Source organism: Dromiciops gliroides, chromosome 2 (genome assembly GCF_019393635.1).
Source record: "Dromiciops gliroides isolate mDroGli1 chromosome 2, mDroGli1.pri, whole genome shotgun sequence".
NCBI classification, from domain to species: Eukaryota; Metazoa; Chordata; class Mammalia; order Microbiotheria; family Microbiotheriidae; genus Dromiciops; species Dromiciops gliroides.
This window is the reverse complement of record NC_057862.1, coordinates 627,885,401-627,903,407: the sequence shown is the minus strand read 5'-3', so window position 1 is coordinate 627,903,407 and position 18,007 is coordinate 627,885,401. Positions and strand designations below refer to the sequence as shown.

The 18,007-nt window shown below is 37.2% G+C and overlaps 1 protein-coding gene across 1 annotated transcript in view; it reads left to right on the top strand.

Annotated features, from left to right (window-relative positions):
- Window positions 1-18,007, top strand: part of CDH8 (cadherin 8) — a 526,134-nt gene that overhangs the window by 292,411 nt on the left and 215,716 nt on the right. The window contains 2 exon segments of the mRNA XM_043985317.1: window positions 4,202-4,389; window positions 7,436-7,689. Of these exon segments, the coding sequence (XP_043841252.1) occupies window positions 4,202-4,389; window positions 7,436-7,689 (442 nt within the window).

Genomic DNA, 18,007 nt, shown 5'->3' with positions numbered 1-18,007 from the left:
TAGTTTTAAATTTAGTGAGCTTTCCTTGAAAATAGAACCCTATTTTCCTAGATAGCTAGGCAGTGTTCTACCCACTGTAAAAAGCTGTCTGCCATAGCTTCATTGTCTATGAAATGACTTATTGAGGGTCATCTAGCTTCTTGAAGAAGCTTGGCCCCTTCATTAAATCATCACTCACACTAGCCAGTCACCTATGTCCATTTCAGCAGAAAGGGTGAGAAGTGAAGAGATGATTGATTACCTCTTAAACGGATTTGAGGTACAATGGCAAGGCAGGGTGGTTTGGGCCATGCCTGGGCAAAATTGTAATTTGTTTTCTGGATTCTTGCAGATTTCTTTCTCAGCCACTTGTTTCTTCCTCTCTATCTCTGCCCTGATTTTCTTGGGTTTTCTCTTGATACTGCTTCTAGAGTGCCCCACCCCACCCAACTTTACCTATCTTGACAGGTTAAAACTTGGAGGCCTTTTATCCATTTCTCTCAGGAATTCTCAATGTTTCCTTTTACTTGAATAGACTAATGCATGATAAGATGTATATGATTCATGATACAGTAGCAAGGGAAAACCAAAACCATTTTAAGGTTATCATGAACAAGCACACAAGAAAAGAAACAGCTTCTGGTTTACTCTGGGATTGAAAGTGGATTCCAGAAGAGAATAGAAAGTGGGTCTTTCAACACAGATCCCTTAGAAATTACACAAAATTTTATCAGAATGCACTGTCCAGAGTCAATGAAATTTCTAATGTCCAAAGGCACTTTTTAAATCCAGTATTTAACAAAATGATGCTTAATGATACATTCTGGTTATAATGAAATGTTTGAAGACCTTTAAATTGTTATTTCAGTCAAATCTAGCTGGGGAGAAGATAATAGGAAGAGAGCTCTTTTATTTAGGAAGACACATTTTTTTCTCCTAGTAAAAGATGATTGTTCCCTAATCTTTATTTCTTCTGAGTTTTTAGGGGATTTTTTTGGTAAGAGTGTGGGGAAAAGCAATTGCTTAATGATCCCTAAATTATATTTTTCAGGTTGAGTACAAATAAGGGAAACCATAAAGACAGCTTGAGTGGCTACTTAGTTAACTCACTAAGGACAAATGGTTGGCTGCCCCTCAAATCAAAATGGCACAAACACTAATAATGCCAAAAGACAATTATTCCTCTACAGAAATTCAAGTAGAGAAAGAATGGAAGGGTAATGTTGATGAACCTGTTTTCAAATGAAAACCTGTTTTCAAATAGTAAGTAGAGTGCCATTGATGAATGCTTTTGAGTGAGGTCTGAATTAGAGACTTCCTCCCTTTCCACTTTCTGACTTATCATCTAAAGTTGCCAGTTTAGTTAATGCTCTAATTAGCAGCTCTTCTTCCTCAGAAAACTATTGTTTGAATTTAGTAATGGCAGATTAGGTTAAAAATCATTCCCTTTGTTAGAAGAAATCAATATCAAATATATTAACACGGATGCAGAGAAAAAAGGAAAATAAGAGATTCAGAAGGTACCATTTGCAATATCTCTTAAGGATTTCCATAGTGGCTCTAGCAGTATCTGAATGTGTTCCCTTGATATCTATCTTAATTAAAATCATACTTGAATGAGATTGGGTCTATACTCACCTGAGGTATGAACTTTCTTAGAGTTAGGGCACTATAGTACTTGGTGTACTGGATTTGAAATTGGGAAGGCCTAGGGGAAAAACAAAAACAACAAAAAAATCTCAGAAATTCTTAATAGCCACATGACCCTGGGATGAGTTATAACATCTTGAAGTCTCAGTTCTTTTACCTGCAAAGTTGGGGTAATTACAGCACTAACCAATAGGGTTATTATTCATAATAAAATTTCTCTGATTGTCCCTTGAAATGTATTTTTTTTTTGGTGAGGCAATTGGGGTTAAGTGACTTGCCTAGGGTCACACAGCTAGTAAGTGTTAAGTGTCTGAGGTCGCATTTGAACTCAGGTCCTCCTGAAGCCAGGGCTGGTACTCTATTCACCGAGCCACCTAGCTGCCCCTCTGATTGTCTCTTCTACTTGGAACACTCTCCCTCCTCCACTCCAATAAGTGACCTCCCTGCCTTCCTTTAAGCCCCCCCCCCCAATCCCACCTTATATAGGAAGCCTCCCATAAGCCCTCTTAATTCCAGTGCTCTGTGTTAATTATCTCCTATTTATCCTCGATGCACCATTCTTTGTATATATTTGTTTGCAAAATTGCCTCTCCTATTGGATTGTAAAATCTTTCAGGGAAGAGATTATCTTTTCCCTCTTTTTGTATCCCCAGCACTTAGCACAGGGCCCCGTACATTTGTCATTGTTCACTTGTTTAAGCGTGTCTGATTCTTTATGATCCCAACAACCATGTAAGTAATGTCCATGGGTTTTTCTTGGCAAAAATACTGGAGTGGTTTTCCATTTCCTTCGCCAACCTGGCATTTAATAGGCATTTAGTGAATATTTAGTGGATTGAATTGAAATTATGTATGTGAAATGATATGCAAAATTTAGAGTGCCATTATTAGTGTAATTATAGTATGTTACATAGAGCTTTTTATTCATTCATTCATTCATTCATTTATTTACTTACTCTATACATTCATTTATTTATTTATCTATCTATCTATTTTATTCATTCATTTGTTTGTTTGTTTATTTATTTATTTGATTTATTTCTTTTTGCAGGGCAATGAGGGGTAAGTGACTTGCCCAGGGTCACACAGCTAGTAAGTGTCAAGTTTTTGAGGTCAGATTTGAACTCAGGTCCTCCTGAATTCAGGGCTGGTACTTTATGCACTGTGTCACTTAGCTTCCCTCAACATAAAGCTTTAAGGTTCAGTATGTATGTATGTCTGTATGTAAATCTTGATTTTCACCACAATCCTATGTGGTAGGTGCTATGACTATTCTCATTTTATATATAAGGGAACTGAACCTGAGAGGTTGAGTGATTTGCTGAGGATCACTGTTAATGAATGTCTAAAACAGGGTTCAAATTCATGTCTTCTGAACTTTTAAGTTTAGCACTCTATCAACTACACTGTTCTAGATTTTTCAATTAGATCAGTTAGTAAAGATTTGGAAAATATGAATTAAATGCCTCTTCTGTGTACCAGTAACAGATTCTCGGTTAAAATTATTTGGAAATAGAGAATAATTTTTGTTTTCTTTTTCTACTCCCCCAACCTAAGGGACATAATGGCATGCATTTCTGTTTTTGTGTATGTTGAAGCAGGGGGAGAAAGTGGTGGGCAGGAAGGAATGAGATTAACTTTAAATGGACTCAGTGCTATGAGATAAATCCCATTTTAACAAAAACAACCAACTCAAATGATCAAGTGAAATGAGAAATACAATTAAAGAATGTCCAAACTAAAAACTACCTCTGAGATTAACTAGTTAAGTCACCTCATTTGGCACATGGGGAAATTGAGGCTCAAAGAATGAAAATGACTTCCCTCAGAATACACAGATATTTTGAGTCAAAGATAGTACTGAATCTCAGGTAATACTTTGCTGAATTTTCCTTGCTGCATGTTAGAGCCCACAAAGCTGGTTTTTCATTGGCATTAAGATGTCCTTGGCAAACCAATGAACACAGTAATTCGTGGTCTGAAGTAGTTATTGTATCTTTTGAAATATGAATGGGAGGACTCCTGAATCTCCACTAATTAGACAGTTTTCTACCCTACAGAAGAATAAATACACACTGTAATTGTATTCTGTCTAGAGAGGTTTGAAGGCAGGGTGTGTGGTCATCAGAGCGGTGAGGACTTTAGTAACAAAGAGAAATCTTTCATGTATCTGAACAGCTTGCTGGAGGGCACAGCAGAAGTTTAGTAATTGGATTTTATCAAAAATGGGCTACAAGTCTGTAAATACAAAGGTAAGTTCAAAAGTGCCTTGCAGTGTGTCACACATTGTATCTTTCTGTGCTGAAAAGAGCTTAATATTTTATGTTTGGCAACACTGAACATCCCCGCAGGCAGTAGATGGGATAATATAGCAAGAGAAAAGAGGAACATTCATACAGAATCAACCAAGTATTCCCACATTATGCTGCTCTAAGTACATAGCTCGAATAAATATAGTTTGTTTATGTCTCATATCCCAGCCATCCACTCAAGAAGGTCAGGAAAGAAGGAGAAGTGGGATAGGAGAGTCACAACTTGATTTAATGCTCAGTGTTTTCCCTTTGTGCCTAAGGTTTGTATCACTTCTCAGTACCCGAAGATGTTGTTCTTGGTACTGCGATAGGAAGAGTAAAAGCAAATGACCAGGATATTGGTGAGAATGCCAGGTCATCTTATGACATCATTGATGGTGATGGGACAGCTCTGTTTGAAATCACATCGGATGCCCAGGCCCAAGATGGCATCATTAGGCTGAGAAAGGTAAAGTATAATTAAGACATTGAAAAGATTGAATATTAAGAAATTGTGTTTAAAACACTTTTTGTAATGCAAATTCATTAAAAGACAGAGACAGTTTGAACATTATAGGAGAACTGTGTTAACAGAGGTCTTTTTAGTACCTAGGCTCCAATCTATATAGACTTATTATATATTACTCCCTTTTATGTACTCTAAAGTTTAACTTTCTTGCTTTTCCTCCCACGTGACACTACATTTCACATCTAGATACCTTTTCACAGCCCTGGTTCCAGCATATGTGTTTTGACCAAATATTTATTAAATGATACTTTTGATTATAGTAGTAGAAGCCCATATATTAGAAAACATAGCAACTTATTGAGTGATACTATGTGAGTGTGATTGAAACTGAAACATATAGTACTTTAGAGACAGAGATTTGGTAATCACTTGGTCCAACTACCTCCTTTTACATAGAAGGAAACTGAAGCCCAGAGAAGTCTAGGAATTTGTACAAGGCTATTGAGATCATCACTGGCAGAACCAGAATTAGGGCCCAAACCAGGGTTCTTTCCACTCATAAATTTTCTCTACATTCTCTAGAGGAAGGAGTCATAGGACCATTAACTTCCAGAGTGGGAAGGGATACTAGAACCCATCTAATCTAATACCTATCTCAATTCCTGTCACAATATCTTTCCCTTATGCTCTACTAATACACTCCTCACTTTCTCAATCATCCACTGGTAGTTGCAACTAATGACCCAATGAGCAGAAGATCATACATTATAATGAGCCACAGCCTTGTCTCCTCTCAATTTCCATTTGTCAAATAGATGAATGAAAGCAACTTAAGGCACAATGTGATGAAGTACTTGCAGCCAATTGGTGTAAGATGTTTCCTTATATTAAAAATGGAAGCATTTTTAATATTGATCCTTCAGATTTTAATTATCCAGTGATTACTACACACTAAAGTGTTTATGTAATTTAGCAGCCTAAAAATAGCTGGCTGATTAGTGTGGGGTAGCTTTAAAACACAGCAGGACTGTTTTGGGGGACTAAGGGCTCTGAATAACCAGAGCCTTTTTTGTGTCTAGTGCTAAGAAATAAATAGTAATGAAAAGGTGCATAAAGGTGGCTTATGTTTGAAACAGAGGGTGATAAAGGGATATTCAAATCAACTATCGACCAGCCAAGACATGATGTTTCTGTGAAAAAGATGCTAAAGGCCCACCCTCCATGTCATTTTTATTGTTGTTATTAGTTATCCATTGGATACTATGAGACTCTTTTTTATGAACTAAAGCAATTAACCTTTTGCTCCAGCTCTCTTCAGAGTTATTCATAAACTCAAAAGCCCTCAAATTGTCACCATGAATATTTGTCTCTGCGCCACCAGTCACTTCTGGGTGACAGTAGTATTGCAGTGAGCAATTTATAGGGAGTATTTAAAAAGAGCAATAGTTTTCTTTTCCACCAAGGAAAATTCACATTGCATTAGAGTGTCATTGGGTAAATTATAGTTAAGGTGGGCAAGGAATTAAGGGATGTGTATGTGTATATGTATGTATATGTATATATGCATGTATATGTATATATGCATGTATATATAAATACACATACATACATACATGCATACATAAATACATACACACACACTGGGACCCACTAGTGTTTGCAAAAATCTGAAATCACAAAATAGGTGCAGTAGGTATGATTGGCAAATTGTGGATATGCTGATGTTAAATAATATATTCATAGGTACAAGTGACTAGTATTTTCAGAAAAGACAAGAAAGTGAGTGTGTTCGGCTTGTTTACTAGGAAATTTTGCAAAAGAGCAAAGTCCCATTAGAGCACACTTCAAATACAAAAATCAACACAAATTTTTCCTAGCAAGAATGTATATTTAAGCTTTCACAGACTTTCTGAAAGAGTTTGATAATTTCTGCTCGTGTTCCCATTTTTATCCCACCTCGCACATTTTAAGTTCTATTTTTTATGAGAAATTGTAATGCAAATCTAACCACCTTTTTTGAGGCATCCCAAATTTGTGTCCTTGAAATTTGAAATTATTATGAGATGTAGAGAATGGCATTGTGATGATGCAGATGCAGATGTGTATGTGTGTCAAGTTGCTAAGATGGATTTATTCAAGGAACATTTTTTTTTTTACCTAGTGCCTTCATTAGCTATAATTCTATGATTTTTTAAGATATGAAATATGAATGACCAAAATTTTTTCAGTAATGATGCAATGAAGCAACTTCAGGTGGCTTCTAAAAGGATAGGGAAAAGATAAGCAATAATCTATTTATACCAGCCTCTATCTTGTCTTCGGGTGTGTAGATATAAACACAAACACACCAACATACATACACATACATATATCACTTCATAAGGACACCTGTCTATGCAATACAGACCACAGAATAGAATGCTTTCAAGGAAATTCTGAGAAAAATAAACCTCATTTAGCCTCCTGATGAATGGTGCAGGAATTCTTTGGAAGCATAATTTTTTTTTTTAAAGCACACATGCATTTTTATTGGGATTAGTGTTAAATTCTGTTTTATAATGTCTCTTTAGACTAAACAGTGGTTATTTCTGCCCCTTTCCATTTCACACACTGTTGTAGAAATAATAAAATATTCTTCCCAGATAGAGATGCTGTGCGATGCCTCCTTATCTCCTACTAGCAGAGGACCGATTAAATATGGGATTAGTATGCAGGTCACATCAACACTAGTAAAATTTTATTACGGATCCAAAGTGAAATTTTGATGGTACGATTCATGACGAAGAATATTTTGTGAATTTCCCTGGAAAAGAGGAAAACAAAACAAAACAATAGGAGATTGCTTTCACTGAGCCTGTATAATAAACAGATATCAATAAATGCCTATAAAATTTACAGGTTGGATCCTGGGGAATGGAAAGCGATTGCATTAAAGCTCACTGAATGTGTTTAAATGCACATAACTTTCATCCATCAGCATTATATTCATTTGTTCTTGCTTCTGTGGTCATTAGTGAGAGACATTCATCTTTGTCATTCTTAACAGCCCCTGGACTTTGAGACCAAAAAATCCTATACACTGAAGGTAGAAGCAGCCAATGTTCATATTGATCCTCGCTTCAGCAGCAGGGGACCATTCAAGGATACAGCTACAGTAAAAATCGTAGTGGAGGATGCTGATGAGCCTCCTGTCTTCTCATCACCTACTTATCTTCTGGAAGTCCATGAAAATGCTGCCATTAACTCTGTGATTGGTCAGGTGACAGCCCGTGACCCTGATGTCTCTTCCAGTCCTATAAGGTATTTCTTCTTTAAAGTTAGTACTGGAAAGTTTGTTTGGTGAGCATACCAAGTATATTTGCATACAGGGTACAATGATGTTGGAATCTGTACCTTCTCCCTAGATTATGCTTATTGTGACAGTTTTCACCCCCCCTTTGAAAGAGCAAGAGTTGCAAATGTTTATCCAGCCTGATTGAGTTCACTTGTTATTTTTGTTGTTCTGTTTACTTGTTTTAAACAATAGAAAAGCAAAGAGAATTTGATTGTTTCTCCTCTTTGGGCAGTTCCAGAGAATTTAATATAAGAAAATGGAGGAATGAGACAGCAGGGCCTAACCCCTCAGGAGGAACCTCTTTCATTTCTCTATTTGACTCTTAAGTAATCTTCTGATCTCTAGGTGGATAATTCTGATTGGTTAGCATTTCTGGAATGGTGCCACAGGGTAGATATTGTTTTGTCTGTTTTAAAAAATTCCCTTTGTTTATACTTTCTCACTTGAGAATTCTTCTGAGAATGGGAAATAATCTTTCATTTGGGTTTTCTAAATATGAAGCTTAATTCTCCCTCCCTCTGGCCCTCCCTGAACTTGTACATGTCTTTTTCCCTTTGCCAATCGCCTTTATGACAGGACAGGTACTCTAGCTAAATAGATTTCTTCCCAAAGAACACTGAAAATCTATAACTTGCTCACTGGTCTCCAGGGGTGAAGGGTTGGCTAATGATGTGTTTGAGAGTGGATTTCAAATATTGTCTTAGAGATTTTTTTTTGCTATTAAAAAATACCTAGAAGGAAGGATATATTTTCAAAGAATTTTACAGGTTACACCATGTAATAGAGAGCAGCTCATGCCTAACACAAATACCAGTTGCTTTGTATACAAGTTTAAAAGCCCAATCCCTATTTAATTACCTGACTCCAGAAAACTGTAACCAGCATTCTGCTTGACTGTCTTATTTATTCACTTCAGTTTTAAAATCCTGACTGCTTTCTCACTTCCCAGCAAAGTGGCTGAGACTGATGGTGAATGATTTCACATGGAAATGGAAACTGAATTGGCCAGTCTGCTGGCAAATCATGAGTTTGGACTCAGAAAACTCCACTTGACAATTACAGTGGGGCCATTTGCTTGGAAATAATATATTGTGGTAGTTGTTTTATCCTCCACTCCCAACCCCAGGGTACTTAACAAACATGAAAAGACCACTGATTTACCATCAGGAAACTTGTTCAGCTAGGTGGAACTGTGGATAACATGGTGGTCTTGGAATCAGGAAGATCTGAGTTCAAATACCGCCTCACTGTATGACCCAGAAGAAGTAGCTTGACTTCTGTTTGCCTCAGTTTCCTCATATGTAAAATGGGGATAATAATAAAGCCTATCTCCTGTGGTTGTTGTGAGGATAAAATGAGATATTATTTGTACAGAGTTTTACAGACCTTAAAATACAATATAAATGATAACTATCATGAGGTTCAAAACCTGCCTCTATCACTTATGGCCTGTAACCTAAAGCTAGTGGCTTAAGCTCTTTGAGCCTAGTTTGTTCTTTTTCATTTATAAAATGAGGAAGTTGGATTAGATGGCCATGGGAAGACCTTTGGAGCTCAAGAGCTATGATCATAAGATCATATCACAGAGAGATAAATGAACTATTCAGTAGATCATTCTCTTAAAGTGCATAAATAATCACTTGGGGAACTGTGTGTTGGACAGGAAAGTTAGACTGGATTTCCTCGACCCATTCTCAGTCCTAAAGAAGAGTATATTGTGTGTGTGTGTGTGTGTGCGTGCGTGTGTATATTTGCCATATATATGTTATATATGTGTGTATATGCATACACACACTTATGAAGGGGTAATGACAAACAGTAGAGAAGACAACAACTAAGAGAAGGAAACTCTGTGGGTATTCCTTATCCAGTTGATTAGAAGGCTACACAGTCACTCCTTCAAGGTCACTGAGAGTGCTGAGATGTGAACAAATACAGACTTCGTACTCCTCAGTGACTTTAATTTGTATTACATTTTCCTTTCTTTCCTCACCTAAATTACACATATAAAAATCGGGAGATGTACTGATTATGTATAAACCCTCTCTGTCCCCTTTGAATGTTTCACCAAATGAATGGAGGCTGGATTGGGTGGGTGGAAGAGAGAAAGAAAGAAGGAAGCAACATCCCCATTTCCCCAATTGTTCTCATTTAATCCATAGTCTCAACCAAGAAATAAAGAGAGGGGGAAAATGTAATAGTGTCATTTAAATAGCATAGCCCCAAAATTTCAGTTTGGCATCAAATTAAATGCAATATGACTCCATAGAGCAAGTATGAAGGAGAGAAGTGATTCATAGGCTGTTATTTATTATCTTGGTTTCCTATATTGTCTCAGATAGATTATGTTTTCCTCCTTATGCACAATGAGTTAATTTGTGTGCAAAGCTGAATTTTCCAACTAGCCAGTGTAATTCACAGCTCCCAAACTGTCTGTCAGGCTCAAAAAAAGGCAGCAATTTAACCTTGCTTTATCTGGAGGACATACATATTCAGGGGGAAACTGTAAGTGGGGGAGGGGGGAGGAAAGAAAGAAAAAAAAAAGACTGAATTATTGTAGCTCCAGGACAGAAAGTATTTTACACTTTGACAAAAACGTATTCATCTTTTATGCAAATATTTACTTTGTCATTCAATAAGAAATATATGCTTATCAGAGCATCTGCCACATTACATTCCCTACTGTCCAGGCTACCTTGGAGATGCAATGAGTCTTTTCTGTAACACACATGGAGATACTAGTAACATCTTGTATTTTTAATAATGCTTTCAGGGGAAAAAATATGTGCTGTGACAAGGAGGCATGACTTCCCCATTTTTCCCTTGGGAAATATGCCTTTATGAAGCAGTTTCCACTTTGAAATGATCCATAATTTTCTAGGTTATTGATTATCAAATGATAACAGCTAGTCCCCCATCAAATCTCTAATTCAAATGCTAGCTTAATATATGTTTTTAATTAAAAATTACATTTTGAGAGCAATAAATGAAAAGAGATATTTCATTTGTAACAACTGCATACATAATAGCTTAATAAGCCAAATACAGTCAGGGTTTTGACATTGGATTATTATAGTTTCTATCAGTTCATCTACAGCTTTTCATAAGTAATGGTAGATTAGCTTAAACTATCTAAGGAGAGGAAAAATAGCATATTTCTGCCCTAAATGCTGCCAGGGACAGCCTAAGTCCTTTCTTAACAGAAGTTCTACAATACCAGAAATGAAGAGGTGAGTCTAGAATTTAGGAATGACAACTATCTCAGAGGAGCAGCAGCTGGCCCATTGAATGGATGGGCCCCAGACTCCCTCCTGTCTCTCCATCTGGGTTCAGTGATGAAGTTTGTCAAGGAGCCAACCTGTTTCTGAGGAAGAAATTGATATCCTCTTGAATAAAACCAAACCTTAGAAGACCTAATCCATTCATGCCTGGAAGTCAAACCTGGGACCTGCTGTTGCAATGAGTAGTTGCCTCTGTTACCCTCTATATCTGGCCCTGGCTCTAGATGTTTCACTTCATTCCCTGGTTATCTTCACGTAAGCTCTCCATGCGTCCCCATGCCCCATGTACCTGCTATCCTTTACAATTAGTTCTGGAATCATAAACATATCAACTCTTTCATTGTTTCTAGGAAGGATGTGACAGTATAGTCCCCTATAGCCTTACTCACCATCCCCATAATTTTCCAACTCAATGTATTCTTTATAACCATTACTTCCTTATGTATTACCTCTCATATTAGAATATAATTAGAATATTACTTGTGGCTTCCTAGGCTACTTTCCATACATTCCCTATATATGCTATATTTGAGCCTTTAGCACAATATTTAGCACATAGTAAAAACTTTATAAAGGCTTTTAAGATCGTATATATATAATATTATATTATATACACACAAACATACACATACATATACATATATACACACATACATATATGTTATCAAATGAAAATTGAAGTAGTTTTGAATAGAATGTGTATTTCTTTGGAACTCTTACTTAGGATGTGATTTTAGAGGATGAAGGCTCCACTTGCAAAAGTGTTATGAGTCTTGTTATTTTTTTTGCTCCATTTAGCAGGTTCTTCTCTAGCAGAGCTTTCATGTTGTAATAAATTTCTTTTTTTTTTTTTAATTTTTGCAGGGCAATGAGGGTTAAGTGACTTGCCCAGAGTCACACAGCTAGTCAAGTGTCAAGTGTCTGAGGCTGGATTTGAACTCGGGTACTCCTGAATCAAAGGCCAGTGCTTTATCCACTGCACCACCTAGTTGCCCCCTGTAATAAATTTAAGAAGGAATGTGATTGTTTCTAGGTTCTCAGAATCTTAATCCTTCAATGTACTTAAATTTGTATGAATATTTTCTTTCACTAATACATACATCTCAAAGGACAAGGGAAAGATGCAGTGTAGACCCAAGCAAGTTGTAACATTTTTCAGCATGGAATAGTAGAAAGAACATTGAACTTGTAGTGAGAAGACATAGTTCAAACATCAGCTATGCTATTCACTTTGGGTTCAAATTTGGAAGAGCAAATTTACTCTTTGAGCCTGAGTTTCTTTATCTTGAAAATTAGAGTGTTGCGTTAGATGATGTCTATGGTGCATTCTAGCTCTTCATTGCCAAGTTCAATGGCCTAATCTCAATCCTCATTCTCCTTAAATTCTCTGAAGCCTTTGATCACTCTCTCCTGCTTCATATTCTCTTTTCTATAGGTTTTGGAGGCACAATTTTCCTAGTTTTCCTCCTACCTCTCTGACTGCTCCTTCTCTATCTTCATTGCTGGATCCTCCTCCAGATCAAATCCTCTCATTGTAGGTGTCCCTTGGGTTTCTGTCCTGGATTCTCTTCTCTTCTCCCTTTATACTACTTCACTTGGTGATCTCATCAGCTCTCAGATTTAATCACCATCTCTATGCTGATGACTACCCTTCCTGCTCAATCTCTCTGCTGGCCTCCAATCTTACAATTCCAACTGCCTTTCTGACACCTCAAACTGGATGTCCAATAGACATCTTAAACTCAACATGTCCAAAACAGAACTCATTATCTTTCCCCCTAAACACTCCCCCTCCTCCTTTCTTTATTTAGTAATAAAGAGGGCAATACCATGTCCGCAGTTCCTCAGGCTCACAACCTACCAGTCATCCTGGCCTCCCCACTATCTTTCATTCTTCATATTCAAGCTATTGCTCAAACGTGTCAATTTTACCTCTGTCACATCATCCAGACACACACCTTTCTCTCCTCTAACACTGTCACTAATGTGGGATAGAATTTAGGGTCAAATTGATCATGAGTCGTCCCAAAAGAATTAAAAGACTCAGTGACTTAGTTTCCCAAGTTTTATTGCAATACTGTGAGTGAACACAGGGAGAGAACCGGAAAAGGGGAAAGTTATTTTTTGAATAGTGAAGGAAAAAACAGTTATAATTATAGTATAGATAAATTGATTATCAGCCTCATTATAATAATCTCCACTTTAGGAAGGTACAGGGGAGGGCCGATCCTAATTTAGAGCTCCTGGGTTCCTAAGCCAACCCCGGAGGCAGGTACTTTTTTCTGTGGAGGTGTGTTTTTGGGGTTTACACGTCATAAGGTGAATCTGGGGACAAATTTGGCCTTTTCTGTGCATGTCTCTTTCTGTTTCCCATGGCTAGTTTCAAAATATCTTCATTTTTCTTTTATTTCCTGTCTAAATTTCTATAGCATGTCATTTTATTATTGTTATCCCGTTATCAGTACTGATTTCTGTGGGTAAGAGAACCTAGGATCTTGACTTGTAAGTTATCCACTTACTGGGTCTGAATCCCTCTTAGAGTTCATATCTGAATTAGAGCTTGGGTCTTAGGCTTTTCTGTTAACCCCTTTTTTTGCCTTCTACATCACCACCACCCTGGTGCAGTCCTTAAGACTTCACACCTTGATCATGGCAATAGCCTGTGGTCTGCCTGCCTCAAGTCTCTCTTCGCTCTAATCCATCCTCCATCAGCCACTAAAATAATTTTCCTAAAGCATAGATGTGATCACGTCCCCCCACCCGCTCCCCCCGCCCACACACTCAATAAACTCCAGTGGCTTCCTTTTGCCTCTAGGAGCAAATACAAAAATGTTTGTTTGGCATTCAGAGCACTTCATAACCTAGCCACTTCCTACCTTTCCAGTCTTTTTATACTTTACTTCTCAACATTTATTCTTTGATCTAGTTTATTGGCCTTCTGGTTGTTTCACAGAAAAACCACTCCATTTCTTGACTCTTAGACATTATCTCTAGCTGTCCGCCACGTCTGGAATGCTTTTCCTTCCTCTACTCAGACTGATGACCTTCTCTGCCTTCCTTTAAGTCTCATCTAAAATCTCACTTTCTAAAGTAAATCAATCCCAATCCCTTTTAATTATTTTCTATTTATCCTATAGATAGCAGGCTTTGTATTTTTCCATGTGAATGTTGTCTCCCCTATTTGATTGTAAACTCCTTAAGGCCAGCAACTGTCTTTTGCTTTTTTTTTTTTTTTGTATCCCCTGAGATTAGCACAGTGCCTGGCCCATCACAGCCACTTAATAAATGTTTTTAGATTAATTGATTGATTGATTGATTGATTGATTGGACTGGGAAGGGGTTGGTCATTTAGGAACAGTGAAAGACAATATATGGATAACCAGAGTGCTATATTGATACCTCTTTGAGATACAAGAAATGAGTATAAGGTGCCCAGACCTAGTAGATCTTGTGTGGCACTTTCATAGGATAACATATTCAACAACAAGAATTGTACAAGATAAAGTATGAAGAGGTTAAAAAGCATCAGATTTCAGCTTAATATATGGGGAGGGAGATGTTAATTATGGGTGTAGAGAACTCCCAGTGAATAGAGTCCCTCAATTAATGTGGATCAACAGTTTTTGTGCTAATAAATGCCTGAGGCTGGATTTGAACTCAGGGAGATGTTCTTCTGACTCCAGACCTGGCATTCTGTCTACTGTACTACAGCTAGCTCCCTCTTAAAAATGCTCTAACTCATATTTATGGTTGACTTTTTTTTTCTTTAGTGAAGCAATTGGGGTTAAGTGACTTGCCCAGGGTCACAAAGCTAGTAAGTGTTAAGTGTCTGAGGTCAGATTTGAACTCAGGTCCTCCTGAATCCAGGGCCAGTGCTTTATCCACTGCACCACCTAGCTGCCCCTATGGTTGATTTTTAAGGGCCTGCATATGCATGTAAACTGCTTGAGAGAAGGGAATTTTGTTGCTTTTGTTATGTCTTCCTATCTGGAGAGCCTAATACAGTGCTATGCTCTTAGTCCTTGTAGCAAATAAAAAGTGCTTTCTCCTACCACTAGTGAGGCAAATGAGAAAAACACCATTATCTTCATCTGATAGTTGAAGAAAGTGATTTTCAAGGAGCAATTTGTAAAACTGAGTTAATTCAATTGCCCAAGGTCTGACATCTAACTATGCAGTCAAAATTTGAACCCTCGATTCAAAATAAAGTGCTCTTTGGAGTATATAATCCATGATTACATTTATTCTTATTCTGGGAAATCTCAATCATTTCAAAAGATTTCACCTGTATTTAACAAGCTTTATTCAGTTGATTTCTATAACCATGTATTAAGAATTTACTTTGTATAGCGTTTAGTGATAGGTGACAAGGAATTCAAAGATTAATTTTACTCTTACCATTTCTTTAAGGAATTTACAAATTTGTAGGTCATGACATTCATGAAAACAAAAAAAAAATAAGGAGTAGAATGAGTATAATATACAGAAACGGACTAGGAGTCACTTTACTGGGGTCGTATATAGTTTCTAAAATGACATTCAGAGAAGGGTTAGGGTGAATTAATCAGTCAAAATGAGGTCACCTCCAGCTTTATATCTTTAATTCTATGTGCCAGGCACTGCCATAGACCCAAGAAATTTAAAAACAAAACACAAAAAGAAAACATACTCTGTCCCATAGTAGCATGCATTCAATGAAGGGAAATGATGTAGATGCATACACCTTTATTTAAAACATAAAAATCAATGCACGGATTTCAGGGTGGAGGCACTAATGGCTTCATAAATACACAAATTGGGGGCGGCTAGGTGGCGCAGTGGATAAAGCACTGGCCCTGGATTCAGGAGGACCAGGGTTCAAATCCGGCCTCAGACACTTGACAATTGCTAGCTGTGTGACCCTGGGCAAGTCACTTAACCCCCATTGCCCAGCCAAAAAAAAACAAACATAAATACACAAATTGCTTATGTGAGGAGTGGTGCTTGAGCTGATCCCTTAAGGCATATGACAATTTTTCTGAGATAGAGGCTTGAGCTGAAAAACAACAACAACAACTTTGCAACCCTGTGGAGACTGGAGATGGGATGCAGATAGCCAAAAAGCCAGTTTGTATAGACCTTTGAGTCTGTGAAAGGGATTAATGCATAGTTTGGGAAGAAGTGTGGAGCCAGATTCTGAGGAACTTTAAATGACAAAAAGGGGAAAAATTAACTGGCTTCAAATATTTGGAGGACTAGATTATACTAAAATGAAAAAGGGAAAGACTTGGTTTTGCTTTGCTAAATGGCAAAACTAGAACACATGCATGAAAGTTACATAGTAGTAGATTTGAGCTCAATATAAGGAACACCTTCCTAACAATTAACATGCCCCTGGGTGGCCTCACAGTTCTTCAAATACTCCACTATTGGATGTCTTTTGAGATTGAATATTTACTTGTCAGTTTGATTGTGGTTTCAGGTAAGAATTGCACCAAATAACTACTGAGTTCTTTTTTTTCAACTCTGAAGTTGTATTTAATAAGATTTTAAATGTTTGGAAAGGAAAATAATGGGACAGTCCCATTAAGAACCAGGCTGAACATACACACAAACAAACACAAACCTGCTAGAAATGTCAAAACTCCTTTTCTGTTTGGATTAGTTATTGATAAAGAAGTATATGTGGGGGGAGGGAGGGAAGATAATTGAAGTGGGTAAATTTAGTTGCCAGGGTAACTCCTGACTGGAGAAAAATAATTATGAGATTCATGCTGTTGGAGATTCATGTTATCATTTCTCTTTCCACTAACTGAGACAAGATAGAGGAGACAAAGTCATTGAATGGAGTTGAGTTGTTCACTAATATGCAAAGAAGGATCAGGGACTCTTAGGCTCCTGGAATTAGGAGAATAACAATAAAAATCTTTTTCTAGGGCAATTAGATGTAGCAACAGAGCAATTAGTGCCTACCAGCCAAGACACTGGGAAAGGGTAATTTTTTTGTTTGTTTGTTTCATTTTTGTTTTGTTTTTTTTTGTCCTACTACAAAACATATGTGAAAGGAAGTTAACGATTTTATTTAAAACAGAATAAAGCAAGCTAACGTTCAATTTCATAGTGAGAGATACCAGTTGCAGTTTGATGGGAAAATGTAGTTGCTACTTCTAAGCAACTTTTTTTTTTCTTTTTTCAGTACTCCAAGAAATAATATTCATTATAGGTAGGATAGTGACACATAAGGCAGGTAAAGATCAAAGACAGCCATGGAGCAGTAAGGCAATATACCAGATCCCTGCTGAAGCAGGTGACGCTCAGCATTACCAGTGGAGTACTAAGATAGAAGGCAATTCATGAAGGAATAGAATTCAGAAGGAAGCATCCAGGTCAGCTCACCAAGGGAAGGCCCAAGAAAAAGGATGCTAGGAATAATAAAGTGGGTAAGAGTGAGGCACTTGTTGGGCCAAAAACACTCACAGATCTTATCTAGGAAGTCCTAGGCCAAGTAATAATCATCTACTCTAAATTCTCCCATGAACACAATCTTTCCTTAAATTTGTTTTATAATCATTTAAACAGACTTGCTAATATACTATTAAAGAGTTTCTTTTGTTAGAAAATTGTATAGCTGACTAGTTGATGTGTTCAGTACCTGTGAACTGTTATCCTGACTACTTTGTTGTTTGCCCTTCAATGTCAAAGAGTCCAAGAGGGAGGTGATGACATGACTTGTGGTGAATTGGATTTAAGTGAAGTAGGGCTGTGCAAAGTCACCAGCCTCACTCTCACCTCCGGAGGCATCTCAATCCAGTCACCAAATAGGGAATGCCTAGCTATTTGACCAATGCAATGATAGTCTGTTTAGTTACTGGTAGTGACTGAAATTGCTTTGCCTATAGTTAAAAAGAAATAGCTAATATCTACGTGGATAGCCTTCCAAAAACCAATATATGACATGAAAGCAAAGATAATAATGGATTAAAAAAATAACATGATTACAGTTTTTTTTTCTTTTTCTTAATGT